This window comes from Triticum aestivum, chromosome 2B (genome assembly GCF_018294505.1).
Source record: "Triticum aestivum cultivar Chinese Spring chromosome 2B, IWGSC CS RefSeq v2.1, whole genome shotgun sequence".
NCBI lineage: Eukaryota > Viridiplantae > Streptophyta > Magnoliopsida > Poales > Poaceae > Triticum > Triticum aestivum.
Window position 1 is genome coordinate 60,558,170 of NC_057798.1, and position 17,192 is coordinate 60,575,361.

Below are 17,192 nucleotides of genomic sequence, written 5' to 3' on the forward strand. Positions count from 1 at the left end.
AAAACAACAACTACCATCCAGTCACAAATTTTCTGTCGCTTACATGACAATATTGCGCAAATATCCTATTTTAGTTTCTTTATCCACGCCATAATATTCGCGCGCAGCGGAGGCGTGAGATCCCACCTAGGATAGAGAGTTAGCGACCTTTTGCGTTATAGTTTTTCTTTTGCTCATAACGAGACTACTGTCTTCACGCAAGGGAAGACTGAGACGAACACTAGCTAGCTCGGGGTCACTCTCTTTCCTAGTTCTCACGTGGATCCGTATAGTTTATGGTTGCGTAGTGTGGGAGTGGTGTGCATACATACAACACATCACGCGCCGCATTGTATTATCAGGCTGCTGGAGAAATCCATCCCGCAACTCAACTCTGGATCTCATTTCTTGATCCTCCTTCTGCTGGTCTTCTCTGCTAGCTGCTTCCCGCGTTGAGCCGGTGGATCAACTCATCGGTCGACATCACTTCTCCGGCACATTAAGCCATGTAAGTCTTAATATCCTTGACTAAACATTAGCTTTTGTCCAGAAAGAAGTTCGCATTAGTAGCTTTCTTTGCGTAAGTTTTAGTATTAAGCCATGTCAGTCTTAGTATTCTTGGCTGAATACTCGTATTCGCATTTGTCCAAAAATAGTTCGCATAAGCTTTCTTTGCATCAAGTTTTGCAAGCGTGCTTGAAATGTCGCTGCCGTCGTTCTTGCCTATTTCAGTGGGGAAGCAATGGCGTTCTGGAAAGAGTGGGGGGTCCAGATGCTTGTGCTGCTGAGTTTTGCACTGCAGGTGATTCTCCTCATCACGGCGGAGATCCGCCGTCGCAAAGACTCCGGAGTGGTAAGGGTCGTCGTGTGGTCAGCATACCTACTGGCTGACACGACGGCTATATACACTCTGGGCCATATGTCGGTGACCAGCAGGTTGCCGCGGGAGCACGAGCTGGTGGTGTTGTGGGCTCCATTCCTACTACTGCACCTTGGTGGCCAGGACAACATTACCGCCTACTCCATCGAGGACAACCGGCTGTGGCTGCGGTCGTCCTGGAGATCACATCAGCGCTGAGGGCCATGTGCTCCAGCTGGACACTCCAGCAAATAATTGCAGTAACTGGTGGTGGTCGCTCTATTGTTTGTACAGGATTGCTTTGTTTAATTTATCCTGCATTTGTATGTGGAGAGCTCGTCAGAAATGCAATAAGAGAAGTAGGAATACAGACAAGGTACTGGTCGGGCACCATGGGGCAGCCACTGCAAGGACAGCCGAAGCAGCAAAATCGCGAGATGGATGGGACGGGAGGACTGGTGGAACACACTGGTTTATGCGTCTTCGTCTGTCCCCGTCTCTACATATTTCAGTCAGCTGCTGAAGAAACAAGTGAAGGAAAGTGTGGGCGTCGACAAAGAGAGCCCAGACCACATCCAAAACTCACGGGGCAGGGCGGCTCTGAAGAAGAGGGGTTTGTATGAGGAGTTGCTAGCCTGGAGTGTGGACACTGAGCTGGACGAAAGCATCCTGGTCTGGCACATCGCCACTCATGTCTATCTCAGCTGGTACAAAGCGGAACGCAAAAGCCTGCCGCATCTTGCAAAGGTGACTCATGAGCTCTCCAACTACATGATGTTCCTGCTCGCCGCACGTCCCTACATGCTGCCTGACAATGCTAGTCGCCAAAGGTATATTGAACTGTGCAACAAGGTGATCTACCATCTCGACTACAGCTCAGCGGAGGATTTGATCAAGTTAATACAGGGCCATGGAGATCCACTCATCACTGAGCGAACTCAGCCTGCCAGGAATGCTGATACAATCGAAGACAATGTTGATACAATCATAGAGAATGAAACATTTGACAGAGCATGTCAGCTTGGCACGACGCTGATTAGCAAAGAGCTGGAAACACCTGATGCCAACATGCTGGAGCTGATCACCCAAGTGTGGTTCGAGATTCTGTTCTACGTAGGATTCCGGTGCAGGCCAGATTCTCATGCCAGACAGCTGAGCAACGGCGGCGAGATCATCACCATCGTTGCCCTTATGGTGGAATACATGAAATCCGGCGTTGCGGAATTCAACTAGATCAGAAACGTATATAACTCTGCTTCACCTGTATTCCATCGTTCGACGAAATCTGCTCCTGGGAAGACATATATAACTCTGAAGAAACTTCCAAGTTGCTTCAATGGGCGCAGGCAGCTCCCCCCTGCACCGATATCTCGGGTTTACCAGTTTCGCCAAATGATCATAGGCACATGAGCCCTTTCCACTTCAGACAGCTTCACTACGAAGTCAAATCAACAATCATTCATGCCCAGAGTTAGTCCAAACCTCTCATCAGATTGTACGCTTTATACTGTACCTCTTTATCCGAAAATTTTCTGTCTTAAGTCGTACTCCCTCCGTTCGGAATTAGATGTCGCGACTGCTTTTTTGCGAAAACCCCCTTCATCTATTTCCGACCAAACCCGCGGTCCTCGCCCTCACTTTCTTCTCCGGCTGGCCGCCGCGGTCCGCTCTGTGCTGTTCTCCGGCTCGCCGCCGCGCTCTCCCCCCCCCCCCAACCATGGATTCCGCGCTCTCCTCCCCTACCTTCGGTGGCCTCGCCGCGCTCCTCTCCTCCTTCCCGCGGCGAACTTGCAAAAAGGTTGGACCTTTGAGTTCAAGCCGGCGAAGGATTCCGTCGATGCGAGGCCGAAGGCGCCAGATCCAGACCACTACCAACACGATGCCGGCAGCAACCTTCCCACAAGCAGCGGCCATGGCGTTTCCGCCCCGTCGGTGGCGGCCGCCTCGCCGTCGGCCTCGGCCGTCCAGCTGGAGCCGCGGGTGGAGCAGCACTGCAGCGGGAGGGCGGGTACTGGGTGCTCAAGGAGAAGTACCACACCAGCCTCAGCTCACCAAGCTGCCCATGGAGTAGATCGACACCGACAAGCTCACCAAGGAGGACGTCGATATGCGACTCAAGTGGCTCGGCCTCTTCCTCAGCCGCAAGCAGCAGTGTATGCCCCTGCTCTGTCAAGGTATACTCTGAATTCTGAATTTTTATTTGAACTCTGAATTTTTATCTTGTGGCACCATAAGAGATACTCTGAATTTTGATGTTCCTGTCTTCAAACTGGCAATGTTCTGAATGAAACCATCGATCTCAGCATTCAGGTTCTTGATTATGATTAGGAAAAAAGAAAGAAAGAAAGAATACATTTGCCCAGGTTCTTGATTATTTTTAGCCTTGCTGTTAAGCTTTGCTAATTGCTGCCCATGTGGTGGTGGTGGTAACTGAAGTACTGAACCCCCGTGAATCCTTGGGTCAATGCTAACCTTTGCCCAGCTCCTACTTTTGCTGCACTGATCTGACTGACTGAGATCTGCCTTGTGGGATCCTCCAGCAACCAACCGCTTTGCTTCAGTTGCTGCATGCTTAGTACAGCAGCAGCACTCGGCCGTTCCACTGGTTGGTGTCTGTGACTGACAGAGTGACAATGAGCCAGGATCAAGCAAGCAGAGAGCAAATTTTCCCAACAATGCAAGAGCATTGCATTGGACCCCAGCCTCAGCAATGCAGTGTGCATGAAAGAATAGGCCTTGTGGGATTAGTTGTTTGTTTGTAGGCCTTGTACCAGTCCATATCTGGGTACTTTTCTTGACAGACAAGCTTGTCAAAAAAAGGTAGGGAAAAAGTCAGCTACTCCAGAATGAAACTAGCAAGATACTCCAGTTATAACACCCCAATTATATTAGTGACACCCCAATTATTGGAGTACATATACTTAGACAGCCAATTATAACACCCCAATTATAACAGCCAAGTACTATGGTCTTACAGAGGATATGGGACGAGCAATATCCCAATAATTTTATAATGTGCATGCTATGGTCTTACAGAGGATATGGGAGTTAACTAAGCTAACTGAAATTATTGGAGTATACCCGAAGCTAACTGAGAAAATAGAACAAGCATGCTATGGTCTTACAGAGGATATGGGACGAGCAATATCAAACAACAAAGCACAGGGACAAAAGAAAAACTCCTGGGGGTAGTTTATAATGTGCATGAATGAACAAATTCAGTCTGTACAACAAACACACTTTTAATTCAGAAAAAAATGAATGAAGTCTGTGTCTCCAGTGCTCAAAAATTTCACCATAAAAAGCTCCTCCTAGGGAGAAACACCTAAAATCACACCCCCTGCCACATAACCATGGTCTAAAAAAGTTCAGAAATGCCACCGTTCCACTGTTCCACTTATCTGAATCTTCTGCCAAAATCACCTGGCTGCAAATGTCATTCCTGCTGCTTGAAGGCTGTTGCTGCTCTTTTCCTGCTTCTTGGAGACTGTTGGTACTCGAAGGGTGTTTCTGCTGCTTGAAGGCTCCTGGTTCTCTATTCCTGCTGCTTGGAGGCTGCTGGTATTCGAAGGGTGTTTCTGCTTCTTCAAGGCTGCTGCGGCTCTTTTCTTGCTGCTCTTTTCCTGCTGCTTTTGCTCTTTTTCTGCTGCTAAGATTGCTTCTCCCTCTTGTATAAAGGCTATGGTCTGTTCAACTAGTTCACGGTCGATAGATAGAGCTATAGGAAGCCGTCCTTCTGCCTGCCGGTGTTCCTTGTTCATGTGAGGGATCGAGTAGTTTATCGCTCCCTTGTTTCTCATTACCTCTCGGATGCATGACTGCAGCGTCACGAAGCTTCTAGCTAGCTTATCAACCGGGTAGTTTCGATATTCCTCCTCCGCACCTTCTATCAGTTCCCTGATGCTTTGAGGTGCTCTGCTATCGGTGTGGAACTGGAGAGACCTGAATATGCAGAGATCAAGAATGTTCATGTCGGGACTGTTTGGAGGCTGTTGAAGCAACTTAATATCCAAATCAGTCTGTTCTATGATTTGTCGGAAAACTGGGTCATCGGGAAGAATATGTGGTGTGGCATTATCTTGTTGGATATAGATTGTCCATCCTTCATCTTTGTCCGGCCAGCGCTCTTGGATCGCAGGAATAAGTTTCTCACACATGTAAAAGCTTTGTTTCTTTTACAATTCCTAGATAAGTGGAACAGTGGAATGACATTTGGCATTCAGGACATATCTGCATCATTGGAAGCAAAATGTTCCACCGAATAAAACTGTTCCTAGCAAATCAAGAGCATCGATCAGGAGCATCAAATGTTCCACTTATTTTGCATTCAGAACATATCTGCATCATTGGAAGCAAAATGCTAGGAATTGTAGTGGACTAGGAACAGTGGCACCAAATGTTCCACTTATTTTGCATTCACAACATATCTGCATCTACTCCCAAATTCTATACTGAACAAAACTGTTCTGTACTGAATAAAACTGTTCTGTACTGAATAATTTCTGGAAGTGCATGTGAATACCAGCAGCAGCAACTACTCCAGCATTCAGCATTGAGCTTCATTGGGTATTCAGTGTAACTGTGTTACCAGCAACACTCAGTATTCAAGTTCTGTTTAATCCAGTTTTGCTTTACAATCAAACAGGGGGAGGAATACCAGCAGCAATTAAGTTCTCTTTAATTCAGTATTCAGTACAGAACATCAAGTACTCCAGAACCAAACTACTTTCAGTATTCATGATCTTTCAAGCAGCAATTAAGCAATCCAGTTTTGCTTCTACTCTTTCAAGTATTTAGTATTCATGATCTTTAATCCAGTATTCAGCTTTACAATCAAGTTCTCTTTAATTCAGCAGCAGCAACAACAGAGGCGGGGGCGGGGAATACCAGCAGCAACAGAGGCGAGGGCGGGCGCGACCTTCGGAGGAGGGCCAACACGGAGAGGAAGACCCTGGGCTTGGAGGAGAGGTTGAGCAGGGCCAACGCGGCGATGAAGACCCTGGGCCAGAGCAGCGACGAAGACCCAGCGCCGCGACGGCGTCCAAAATTGTCCGCGGCGACGGCGGCCAAGGCGGACCATATCGAGGACCTAGTCGTCGATTTACTGCTTCTTGGCACGATTCAGAGGGAGGTGACGAAGAGGAAGAACTTTAGGAGCAATCCCGCTGCTCAGGTAGGCGAGGGCACACCCATGGCGGCTGCGCAGCTGGGCGGCGGCGCAAGGCGCCTCCGTGAAGGTCCTGCGCGTCTCCTCCGCGACGACGCAGGTCGTCTACTGCACAGGCGGCTGGGTCCTGCGACGCGCGGAGACTCTCTCTGGGTGCTGAGGAGAACGGAGGAGGAAGACGGGGGATGGTGGCCGGAGCCGGCGACGCGCGAGCGACGGTGGAGTAGTGAGGAAGGAGACGAGGGCGTTTTTTCAAATGATTCAAAAGTATAAGGACATATTTGCAAAATGCATAATGTACAGCAGTCGCGACATCTAATTCCGAACGGAGGGAGTATAAGCTATAGCTTGCATTTGTTTACCTACCAGATAGCACTGCACTGCCATGGTGGAACTATCGTGTCCAGCTCAGTATGTCTGAGCACTGATTATGTTTCACAAAAAGAGGATTAATAGCTGCTGTGAGTTTGCCTTAATTAAGAAAGGAGAGTCACACTTCCTTCAATGTGTTGTCCAAGTCAACTGGTATAACTGCATCCTTTTATTGAATTTTGAGGAATTCAGTTTCTATTTTCGAGATGTTTTCTACGGTACTTTTGTTGCTGTTGAGGAATTCAGTTTATATTTTTAAAGATGTAACCTTCTCAATTCAGGCGCTATACCACTGCCTCATGGTGATGAGCTGACCACAATAGGCTTGTTCACAAGGCACTAGTAGGAAACTAAAAACGAAGTGGCCGTGACATGTTGGAACCTACAGAAGATAAAACCACAAAGATTCCCCAAACAGTACAGAGGATGCAGTAGTACTGACTAGTTGATGGCCAATGATCAAGTGGTGTATGCACACCACGGCTGTTTTGCAAACTATTCCCTCGTTCGGTTCCAATTGGATATCATGATGTCAATGTACATTTCACAAGTTTCTCAACTTTGAGAGAGCTTAACAAGAAAAAAAAAGATACAATCAAGATTCAAGACTCAACCAGTTCCCATTTTTGGGCACTTTGCTGTCAACGAAAAGATGTTCCACCTTCCCTTCACCCATTCATCTAACTCTTTGCACCACTCTTGCTACTGTAAGTCTGTAAACTTCTCACGCATGTACCAAGTCAGATAACTACTACAAACAAAAAGATCAGAAAACCTGACGCAGCCGGTTCTAGCACTTCAGCTTCTTTGTCGACGCTGAGTAGCCACTAGCGCCCTCCACAAGCCGTTTTGCAAGGTTGCTGCTGGTACTGCTGCCGCTGTTCATCCAACTACCCTTGGGATCTTCAGCGTCGTACCTGATAATGTTGGTCACAAACGCGTGTATAGATGTCTCTGCTCTTGGCAGACTCTCCCTTTCAAGAATCGATTGCTGCCCGGCACGAGACTGGCGCTCTGCAGTACACTTCATCTCCTGCAGGACTAGGATTCTATCCCTAACAAAGCTCTCCTTTTGCTTCTGCACATATGCCATTGAAATGGTATGGTAAGCAAGCAAGACGGTAGATTCACTCGATGTTACCCAACATGTTCACAAGGCATTATGCAAAATAACCACTCTATAAATGAATAATTACAGAAAAGGTACCAAGTAGTCGAGAAAATTAGGTCCATTTGTTCATTTCACATACCAGAGGAAATGGACAAAGAGGGTGTTTCCACAAGTTAGCTCTCTGGAGTAGCTATAATCAGTCATGTACAATTGTGATGGTATTTCTTATATTACACCTCTTTACAATAGCACCAGCCTAAGTTTCGACGTTTCATTTGTTTATATGTAGTACAAGCAGGATAAGAACAGTAGAAACCAGCCAGTTTCTGGCCCCCTGGATCTGAGCAGGATGCAGTACAAAAGGAATGGGGGCAAACTTATGTGCATTGCATGGAATATTGATGCTAATATGGAGATTGGACAAATAAGAGTTTTCAATTTCCCTGTTTCTCTGAACACATGTCCACACGTGAGGGATAGGATGGCTGTCCATAAGGTCTGCAGGGTTTTGATAACCCATGTTGCATCAAAAGTTCAGAACACGCAAAAAACAAAGGCACTATCACATTAACCACCTAACCCCTCCTGCTCCTAGTTCGTTGCAAAAGTTTAAAACTACACAATCAACTTTAGGCAGCAAAGTTGGAAGATAAAGGTTTCCAGCAGCTGCTAACCTGGAAATTAACATGGCATTCAATTGATGAGCTTGAGCAGCCACAACCATCACTGAAGTTCAATGTCAGCAACATGGAAAATATGCTAGTCATTGATGTTTCCCTACAGAAGTAGGCAATTTCCTGATGTGAAGCATAGCACATAATATTTGAAAATTGAAACATTTCTTTGCGTGATCAGTTGGCACATATTGGCCGAGGGACTTTGCAATCTCCAATATACCTCTGCAAAGAAAATGGTTGCTCCATAAGAACTACAGGCTTCATGTCAGATCTGTCTGGAAAGGAAACCTGTTGATGAATACGATTTTTTTTACCATATATCAGTAACAGAAGTACGAAAACTAGACTTTCATCAACCTGTTGATGTAATATTATCTCCTTAGTCCTTACAGGAGCATTTAATGGCATAAAATAAGTATACTAGTACAACGATGTGGACATATTATTTTGAATAACCTCAATTGACCGAAGAAATGACAATGGTGCTCGCATGCCATGAACACTAGTTACTCGCATTGTCCATCTTACACATTTCTCTGAACAGAAGAAAGAGATAATCCAGTATGAGAGGCGGGTGCTTAAACCCATTTTCATACAAAGCCAGTTAAAGCATCTAGCTGTCCAATGATAGTTGCACAGAAGGAACTTAATAAGAATTCAAAATTCATTTCCAATTTGGGAAGGACACCATACAGAAATTTATATATCAAACTTGCTAGTTTCACTGTTTATATGGTGACCATAAGGTTTGCAAAGAATTTTACCATCTTCAGTTGCTCAAAATCTTGTTAATGAGGCAGTTTTGATGATGCCAACATTCAGTTTTGTCACTAACCTTGACTGGTTTATGTATCTACTAGAATTTTACAGAGCTAGGTAAGGATAAAGATTTAAGAAATGGTGAGACGACCCTACTTTTGACTGTGTGCCGAAGAAGAAGTTGAATGAAGTCAGTACGTATATATGGAGGAATACGCAGACTCAGAATGCACATCACTCCAGCAATGACCTGTGTTGAGCGATTAAATTACTATAGCAAGGAGACATATAATAGCAACAAAGGAAACTGAACAGAAACAGACACCTTATCCACAAGCCCATGGATGACAAGGCTTGCCTTTTTGTCTTTCGGAGTTGCCTGAAAGAGAAGATTTTGTAAAGCAATCAGAATGCATACTTATTGCGGGTTTATCAAATGCCATTAGAAAGTTACAGTATTTTGGATTTACTATCCCATATTGCGCTGGTGTTCTTTATATGCGAAAGCGAACAGTGTTTCATTCATTATACTCCATTCTAGATCATTATTTATTAAACTTTAAATGAGGTAAATATCCTTTTGTTCAATTTTAAATATTTAATCGGCATACTGCATCTGTTAAGGCTGCAAAACAAGTTCCTAGGAAATCATAAACATGGAAAATCATCTCCTTCTGTTCACACCTTTGGACTGAATCAGGACTTCAAGTTCTAAATGCCATGTCTCAAAAATAAGTTCCAGAGTCAAACTTGAATTCAAAACCTCAATTTTTTAACTGTTCAGATTTAATATTTGAGTGACTTGAATCACAAAGTTTAGTAAGGCCTAATGAAACAGACAAATAAACAACACTTCAAATTTCTAAAATGGTCTGATGGTGTCTCAGCCATTTACAGAGGTAAACAGTATATGGTGGCATATAAGAGTTGAAACACAGTTTGATGCTACTTCAAAAATTCCCAACATAAAAAAGTACAGACGTAGCATTAATATTTTTGACTTATCTGTAACAAAATTTGCCTAAATCATAAGTATAACATGCATATAAAACAGAGATAAGCATGCAAGTTAGTGCTTCTCTTTGGTCCATACTTAAAAGAAAGACAACAATATGCTTGTATTTAGTTGTGTGCACCTGAAGATTAACAATAGCAACCTTTCCCCCATTCTTGATTGACAACAGAGGCATATTACATGCAGGAGTAATCTGCAAGCTGCACATTACTGGATATCAGAAAAGAAACAAGAACAGAATCATGGCTCATTATCATCATAAAAATGTTCAACCTGCTACCTCCGAATTAACAATGAACAAACAGAAAGCAACAATGGTGAGACTGATCAAATGAGAGGGAGATAGGACACAATGCCTCTCACTGAATCATAGGCAAAAAACAACAAGTATATAGCACTAGCAATAGCACAGTCCATGCACAGAAAGGGAGGAGATAGAGGATCTCAAATTCTTGACTACTATATATGCTAAACATGCACTGCACTGCAACATGGCAGTGCACGAAGAATGTTGAGACTCAATTATGAATTTATCTTTTGATGCATCAAAAGTGACTGGAAAATATTAGTCAGACTATAGTTTCATCCAGATCAAAGCTCCATCCTTTAAAGGAGCAAGGACTAGATCACTCGTTGAAGTAGAACTAGAGATGCACAGACTGTTATCCATCGATCTCATGTAGCAGCTTAGGTCACTGACCATTATATCTAAATCTAGGATGTCTTTTTGGTGCGGCTTCAACATACAACGGCCTGATTAAAAGCTTTTCATTCTTGAAAGATGTGTGTATTTCATTCAGGTTGTTGCCCATCTTAATCTTGTAAATAACTTTCCTTACCTATCTATGCATCAAGACGCAAAGCTTTTTGCGCTTTCTCAAGAGAAAAAAAACATGTATCGTTGGCAAGCATTTTTGACACAGGTGGGACAGGCTACAACCATGCCCACTGAATTGCTGTTTTTCTCACTTCCCATCTTTTTCGGCGCCAGACACTTTGGTGATGGTGGTTGGGGGTGCTTATTTAACCGTGCGAAATGACTGGATCATCTTTGCAACTTAGGTGAAGGATGGTGCTTGTTGTACATGTGACCGTTTGCTCCATCCTCGGGATCAATCCTAGCATCAGATTTCCACGAAAGGAGGAACCACACAAAGCCACTCTCCCAAAGCACCTCGGCAAAGAAACAGGGATTGTAAGTTCTAACTATGATATACTCCCTCCCTCCGTCCGTAAACACGTCTAGAACTCTAGATACATCAATTTCTCCAACAAGTATTTCCGGATGGAGGGAGTACTAAACTTGCAGTTTCTGGCATGGTTAATCATACATGCATATAACTAAAGAAAAGGGCAGCCCGGTGCACTTAGCTCCCACTTGCGCAGGGTCGGGGGAAGGGCCCAATAATGGTCACAAGGCAACAGCTTTACCGCTGCGCCAAGGCTCCCCTTCTCATACATGCATATAACTAATAGTGCATTTAAATTTTGATGCATCTATATAGACTTTTGTACAACTATTAATCGAGCAATTGATTTTTCCCAGATTAAACATGAGGATCATTCGATGCAAAAAAAAAACATGAGGATCATGCTTACTAAAAACTGTTTGTTGGTGTATATTGGAAAACAGTTTGAAGCAAATGGCACCTGGACAGTTTCCCAAACTAAAAAAAGAGAAGAACAGCAACTAGCTACAGTAAGTATGCGCCCCTCGTTATTTGCCTCCATATATATAATAATGTGGCAAAGAGTTCAGAGGATTTATCACTAAACGAGTAACATCTGTTGGCAAGTGACAATGTTTGTAACCATAATGAAGAAGGAAACTGTGAAGAAAACTGCATCTATTGTGTGAGGGTAGCATGACAAACCTAGTTCCTAGACATAGGACAAGATCAGCTGCTCGACACTGCTCCTCGGCAGAATTCATCTCCTCAGGGGGTAACGCATCCTGGAAATCAGTGGAATTATTAATGAACTGAGACAACTTCAAAGAAGATGCACAACAATTCATGTCTCTCTCTTTTCATTGTTAAAACATTTTGCCTGGAGAGTATGACACAATTACCTTTCCACTGTTAAGCATTTTATTTTGAGAACACAACACTAAAAAATTATTTCTAGCAAACATATTATAATAATCAAGTAAATTCACCAAGTATCATCCTAGCTGTGAATCTCGAAGGTAATTTTGAGGTAATACTGTCTTTAGTGATCGATTTCAAATTGGGATATTTGTGGGCACTGAGGCAACTATAACCATATTAGAATAGAGACACACAAATCTTGTAGCAGAGATTAAGCAAGTGCAACACTAAAATAGTAATATCATGTATTGTCTAACAGATTTTTTAGTTCAAAAAGAAGCATTTTCTTGGTAAACACGTCGAGATGAAAAAAATCATTGTAGCTCTTACTGTGTACCTCCCAATCAAGAACTGTATCTTTTAATCTAGCTCCACAGTTCTTGTCTGTACAACGCCTTGGAGTATCCTTCAGTCCTATTGTCTCTATTTCAAAATCACGAAGGTACCTTCATACAGAGGAGGGATTCAGGAAGAGCTATCTGAATAAACCAACAGAAGAAAAAGGAACTATTTTTGGTGTTTCCCTAAGAAAGTAGAATAAAAGCAGGGTAAGATAAAGCATACTCCGTTTTACAGCATGGGCAGACCTCCTTGAAAGAATTCCCATGCAATTCAGCCAGCTTCTCCCTTGGGAAGCCAGAACGCAAATGTAGGCTGTCAACATTCTGGCAAACACAACCTCCACAAGCTCAAATACACGGATAGCATAAATACGATTGTGGTAAATGAAGCAATTTGTTCACGACAAAAAGAATATTGTAACAGAGGACATACTTAGCAGCAAAATCTGTGAAACACAAAATATGAGCTAAAATATTCAAACTGGTATATTATAAGTCCACTTTTAGTACTAATAAATATCTGCAGCTCATATAACTAATTTTGCAACAGAGCAAAAATTTCCTAAAGAGTTGACCATATAATAGTTAACTGGAGCAAAGTTCCGTAAGAGTTAAACTTGTACAAGTGACTCGGAGCAAATAAGTCCTTAAGAATTAACCTTATAATAGCAAGTCACTGGTAGTGGACACAGACACCAATACAAAGCCATATACAGTACATTCAGTTGAATTATGCACCTGGCTTATGACAAACTTTAGGAGACCTGCTCTTTCCAATTCAACTAATGCCATATGAGTCAAGGTTGGAGCAGCTCGGTGAAATGGGAGTGAAGCATCAGGAACACCTTTTCCTGCACGCTACAAAACAAATGTGACATATACACAACTGATTATTTATTCAAATGATGGTTTATCATGAAATGAAGCACCTGGCTTATGATAATAACTACTACATGAATAAGTATGGTTCACTAACATGGTAAAACTGCATAATTACATAAAGCTTCTGGGGGTACCTAAGTCAGATAACAATAAGGAAACTAACTGATCCACGGATCATGCATTGAAACATGAAATACACTGCACTTAAGTAAATTAAAATATATCATGTTTGCAGTCAAGCATTGCAATATAATCTAAAGAGAAACAGATTGCATGGAAGGGAACCATAAGAAGAAGAAGCAACAGAGCCTACCTGCAGAGTCCACACACCCTTTGGGCCTCGGAAATCAGGTATGCCAGATGAAGTTGATATTCCTGCTCCGGTAAACACCACTAGATGCTTACTCTGAAACAATCAGGGCTAGTTCACTGAAAATGCTACATATAAAACACAACTGGAAATTTAATTGGCATCCATTGATGGCAACCCAACCTTTTGCACCATAACTGCAAGCTCTTCTATCTGCACCATAATCCAGCAAAATGAACATTTAAACAAATGTTTTCTTCAGAAAGAATGTTAAGTAGTAAGATAATAACTTCATGTCATAAAAACAGAGTTTTACAAGTGAATAGGACAAAATCACCACCCACCCACCCCCCCCCCCCACCCCCAAAAAAAACATTTGTCATAATTGCTGACAATAATGGTTTCAATCTGGTGGTTTCGCGTTTTCCCTGTTGTCTAAACACTATGCCCTTCAGTACATAGTAACTAGACTCCTGGATTAGACTACAAACAATTCCTCAGCATGAAGGAATGGTATTATGCACTACAGAACATACTGAAGGGTGTGCATGGGGCATGTTCTGCCTGAAATTATCACACGAGGTTAGAAACCCTGCAACCAAGAAATTGTAGGCCCGACAAGTTTCACACAGCCTCAATATCTATTTCCTTCATTTATTCAACTATAAAACCAATGTAACGGTAACACGATATAATTTTGCAAGCAGTAGCTACTCAGTTCCCAAAACACTGGTTCTTTCATGAAATAATTGTTTCCAAATTTGATATTAACTTATCTAACCACAACTTCTCCAACACTATTAATTTTATAGCAGTGGCACACATGGGTCTTGATTGCACAAACCACAAAAAAGAACGCTACGGTAAAAAATATTTCTCTCTTTATTCTTAGCCAATGATAAGTAATAGCGCCCAAAAAAAATGCAAGAAATAATTAGCCTAACAAAAGGGAAGCATAAAGCCATAAACAACAGGTCACTTATTGCCTGAGCAAACAAAACGAAAAAAGGGTTTGGAAGTAGGCAAAATAATCAACCTTCCCTTGGAGGAGTTTGGGGGAGTCGAACTTCTCAGGCATGCCCACAGTGCCCACATCCTCTCGGTAAGACAGCTTCTCTGCATAGCCTAGCGACATCTCTCGGCTCTTCTTGAGGTTCTCCAAACCCGTTGCTGTCTTCCTGGTCGATCTAAAAGAAGCAAAATGACTGTTCATTGCAGTAATTATTCTGTGGACAACAGTATTTGATAGGGGAATTTGATCATATATCACTTTCTACTTTGGCACTTGATCATATACAACCTTGTACATTGTTTTAGTAAAGTACACAACCTCTGTTTCAGAAATATAAGATATTTTGGATATTTCAGTATCGACTAGATAAAGACTGAAATGAACGAATAAACATACTAAAACATGTCTATATACATCCGATTCGGAAAAAAGTTAGAACATCTTATACTTGTAAACAGAGGGAGTAGCACTTACCACTTGGCTAAAACCACAGTTGCACGCTTAAGCAGTTTTCAAGCACAATGACTAACTAGTCACAAAAGTGAAAAGATCACCTTGCCCTTATGGCAATTCATCAAGCTGGGCAACTTAGAGCAAGAAACATGACTCACCCCTCACCCTGCCCGAGCTGAGCAGGGCCCATCTCCTCCAACACGGCGACAGCCGCCCGCCTTCGCGCCTCCCCTGCCACGGCCGCATTCCGCCTCGCCGCCATTGGACCTCTCCTTACTCCGTTGCATTCCATCCCACCGCCACCACGGCTCTCCCACACACAGTCAGGCACGCAGAGGTCAGTATCGTCGAGGTCTTCCACCTCCCCCTCATGCGCCTCCTCGACTAGCGACTCGTCCCGGCGTACCGAGCCCCCGAACAGGAGGGCCACCTCCTTGGCATTGCCCAGCGGTCGGCGGCGCGAGTGCAAGGCCGCCTCGTGCTTCTTCTGCAGGACGACGGCCTCCAATTTGGAATTGGCCTCAGCGACCTCGCGCTCCTGCGCCCTCGCAGCGTCAAGGTCAGCGAGCACGGCCTTTAGTGCGGCCTTGTCCTTGGCAAGCTTGCGGTCCCGCGCATCAAGGACGCGCGCAACCACCTCAAAGTCGGCCCTGAGGCAGGAGTTGGCGAGGTGGGCCACGAGCTCCCTGCCAGAGAGGAGAGCAAGTTCGTCCTGGGAGACGGAGGCCATCCTGTCCTGCGGCCGGAAGGTGGTAGGTATGCGGCTGCCAGGAGCTGGGCGGAAAAAGGGCCTAACAAGTAGGGGATTGGGTCAAGCAATCGTTCCCCCAAAAATTTCATCTTTGCACAGGCGAGCTGGTCCATTCCCCCCACCGGCAAGTTCCTGACACTACATCAACGCCGCCTGCATAATTCCCCCCTAATGTCGAAAACCTAACACAGTCCATCGATTTCTGCTTGGCAGGAACGGGGAAAAGGAACACGACGAGCAAAAATGCTTTGGAATCAAGCGTCCGCGGAGCGTGCTTACCGACGAGATAGGCGAATCAAGTGCAGATCTCCAGTCCAGTCTGCCCCGGCAGCGGGAGGCGGGTATGGGAGCAGCGAGCGGCGGGGAGAGAGGAGGGAGGACGGTGGGGAAATGAAGACGGCGGCGGTGGGGTGGGGGGGGGGGGGGGGGCAAGACGAAGGCGACGAGAGCGAGAGGAAGGCTGGTGGGCAACGGACTTGGACCCAGGGTACGTGCGGCCCGGTTCGATTAGAGCCTGTTTGCACTCCCCCGTCTCAAAATTCTTTTCTTAGATTTATCTAAATACGAATGTAGCAAGTGTCGTTTTTAGTATTAGATACATCTGTAACTAGACAAATCTAAGACAAACATTTTAGGACGAAGGAAATACTAGAAAAAAAAGATTAGAGCTCCCTTCTTGGTAAAGTTTAGGGATTTCCATGTAAAAGAACATTTGCTCAAAAAAATGTAAAAGAACAAAGTAACCCCTTAAAAAAATGTTAAAATAACAAAGTTTGGGTATTTACTTCAATACTGAACTTTCTCAACAAATATTCAGACCCGCACGTGCGCAAAAATAAGTTCAGAAGAAACATACCTCCAATCCAAGTAAGCAATACTATATGTTAGTGTAAGTTTTTCATCTTTTCTCATAATCTTGGGCAAGACAGTTCCCAAGAGGTTTTCTTTGCAAAGATAATACTAATTTATTCCTACTATCGCCTTGTGACTCTTTGTGTTCATAACTCGGCCTGGCAGTTAATTCTTCTAGTCTTTGCTTTGAGTATAGGCATTTTGTATGACGCGTTGCGGGAGGAAACATGGGAAAGTATTCTACTTGAACACCATGCCCTCTTGGACTTTGTATTGTCCATTATCCATGGTGTGTGTCGGATCATATCTCCATGGAGCATGAGTGCATACATGTACATCACTTCAGGCAGGTATGTATCTGTGTCATGCATGTTTCAAGCCCTTCTTGTTGTCACATATCCATTTCTTGTAAGGTTTCTTGAATTGCTGAGTTCCTGGTCAACACATAGGGTGTGTTTGATAGGGTGTATGGATGGTGCATGAGGGTAAAAGTTCCCTACTCAACCCACTTTGATAGTTTGCACGGGGTTTCCTCGGCATGCATGAGCTGATCTCAAATACC

General features: G+C 43.9%; 2 protein-coding genes across 4 annotated transcripts; one reads left to right on the top strand and one right to left on the bottom strand.

The window, feature by feature from the left end:
- The first annotated feature begins 2,475 nt into the window (after positions 1-2,475).
- Positions 2,476-6,570, top strand: LOC123043478 (uncharacterized). 2 transcript variants are annotated; one of them, XM_044465937.1, is made up of 2 exons: positions 2,476-3,012; positions 5,695-6,570. In XM_044465937.1, the coding sequence occupies exons 1-2, from the start codon at positions 2,946-2,948 to the stop codon at positions 6,276-6,278; spliced, it is 651 nt and encodes a 216-aa protein (XP_044321872.1). In that variant the 5' UTR covers positions 2,476-2,945; the 3' UTR covers positions 6,279-6,570. The 2 variants fall into 2 exon arrangements, with proteins under 2 accessions (XP_044321872.1, XP_044321871.1); XM_044465936.1 differs by having other exon boundaries at positions 2,478-3,012; positions 5,692-6,569.
- A 313-nt stretch (positions 6,571-6,883) lies between these two features.
- LOC780625 (NAD-dependent protein deacetylase SRT1) lies at positions 6,884-16,189 on the bottom strand. Of its 2 annotated transcripts, none has more exons than XM_044465939.1 (15): positions 16,058-16,189; positions 14,599-14,749; positions 13,746-13,775; positions 13,566-13,658; positions 13,109-13,228; positions 12,594-12,694; positions 12,367-12,475; positions 11,814-11,893; positions 10,061-10,139; positions 9,250-9,303; positions 9,081-9,174; positions 8,622-8,701; positions 8,386-8,453; positions 8,163-8,265; positions 6,884-7,455 (listed from the first exon to the last, which is right to left on the bottom strand). In XM_044465939.1, the coding sequence occupies exons 2-15, from the start codon at positions 14,695-14,697 to the stop codon at positions 7,168-7,170; spliced, it is 1,398 nt and encodes a 465-aa protein (XP_044321874.1). In that variant the 5' UTR covers positions 14,698-14,749; positions 16,058-16,189; the 3' UTR covers positions 6,884-7,167. The 2 variants fall into 2 exon arrangements, with proteins under 2 accessions (XP_044321874.1, XP_044321873.1); XM_044465938.1 differs by lacking the exon at positions 16,058-16,189 and adding an exon at positions 15,186-15,990.
- Positions 16,190-17,192: the final 1,003 nt, after the last annotated feature.

Excerpts from the sequence above, each read along its gene's own strand:
- LOC123043478 (XM_044465936.1), top strand. The coding sequence starts at position 2,946 with ATGCGACTCAAGTGGCTCGGCCTCTTCCTCAGCCGCAAGCAGCAGTGT. Across the intron at positions 3,013-5,691 it reads TATGCCCCTGCTCTGTCAAG|CAGCAGCAACAACAGAGGCG; the intron begins GTATACTCTGAA and ends TCTTTAATTCAG.
- LOC780625 (XM_044465938.1), bottom strand. The coding sequence starts at position 15,757 with ATGGCCTCCGTCTCCCAGGACGAACTTGCTCTCCTCTCTGGCAGGGAG. Across the intron at positions 13,776-14,598 it reads CCAAACTCCTCCAAGGGAAG|ATAGAAGAGCTTGCAGTTAT; the intron begins GTTGATTATTTT and ends ATTATGGTGCAG. Across the intron at positions 9,304-10,060 it reads TTGCTATTGTTAATCTTCAG|GCAACTCCGAAAGACAAAAA; the intron begins GTGCACACAACT and ends CTTCTCTTTCAG.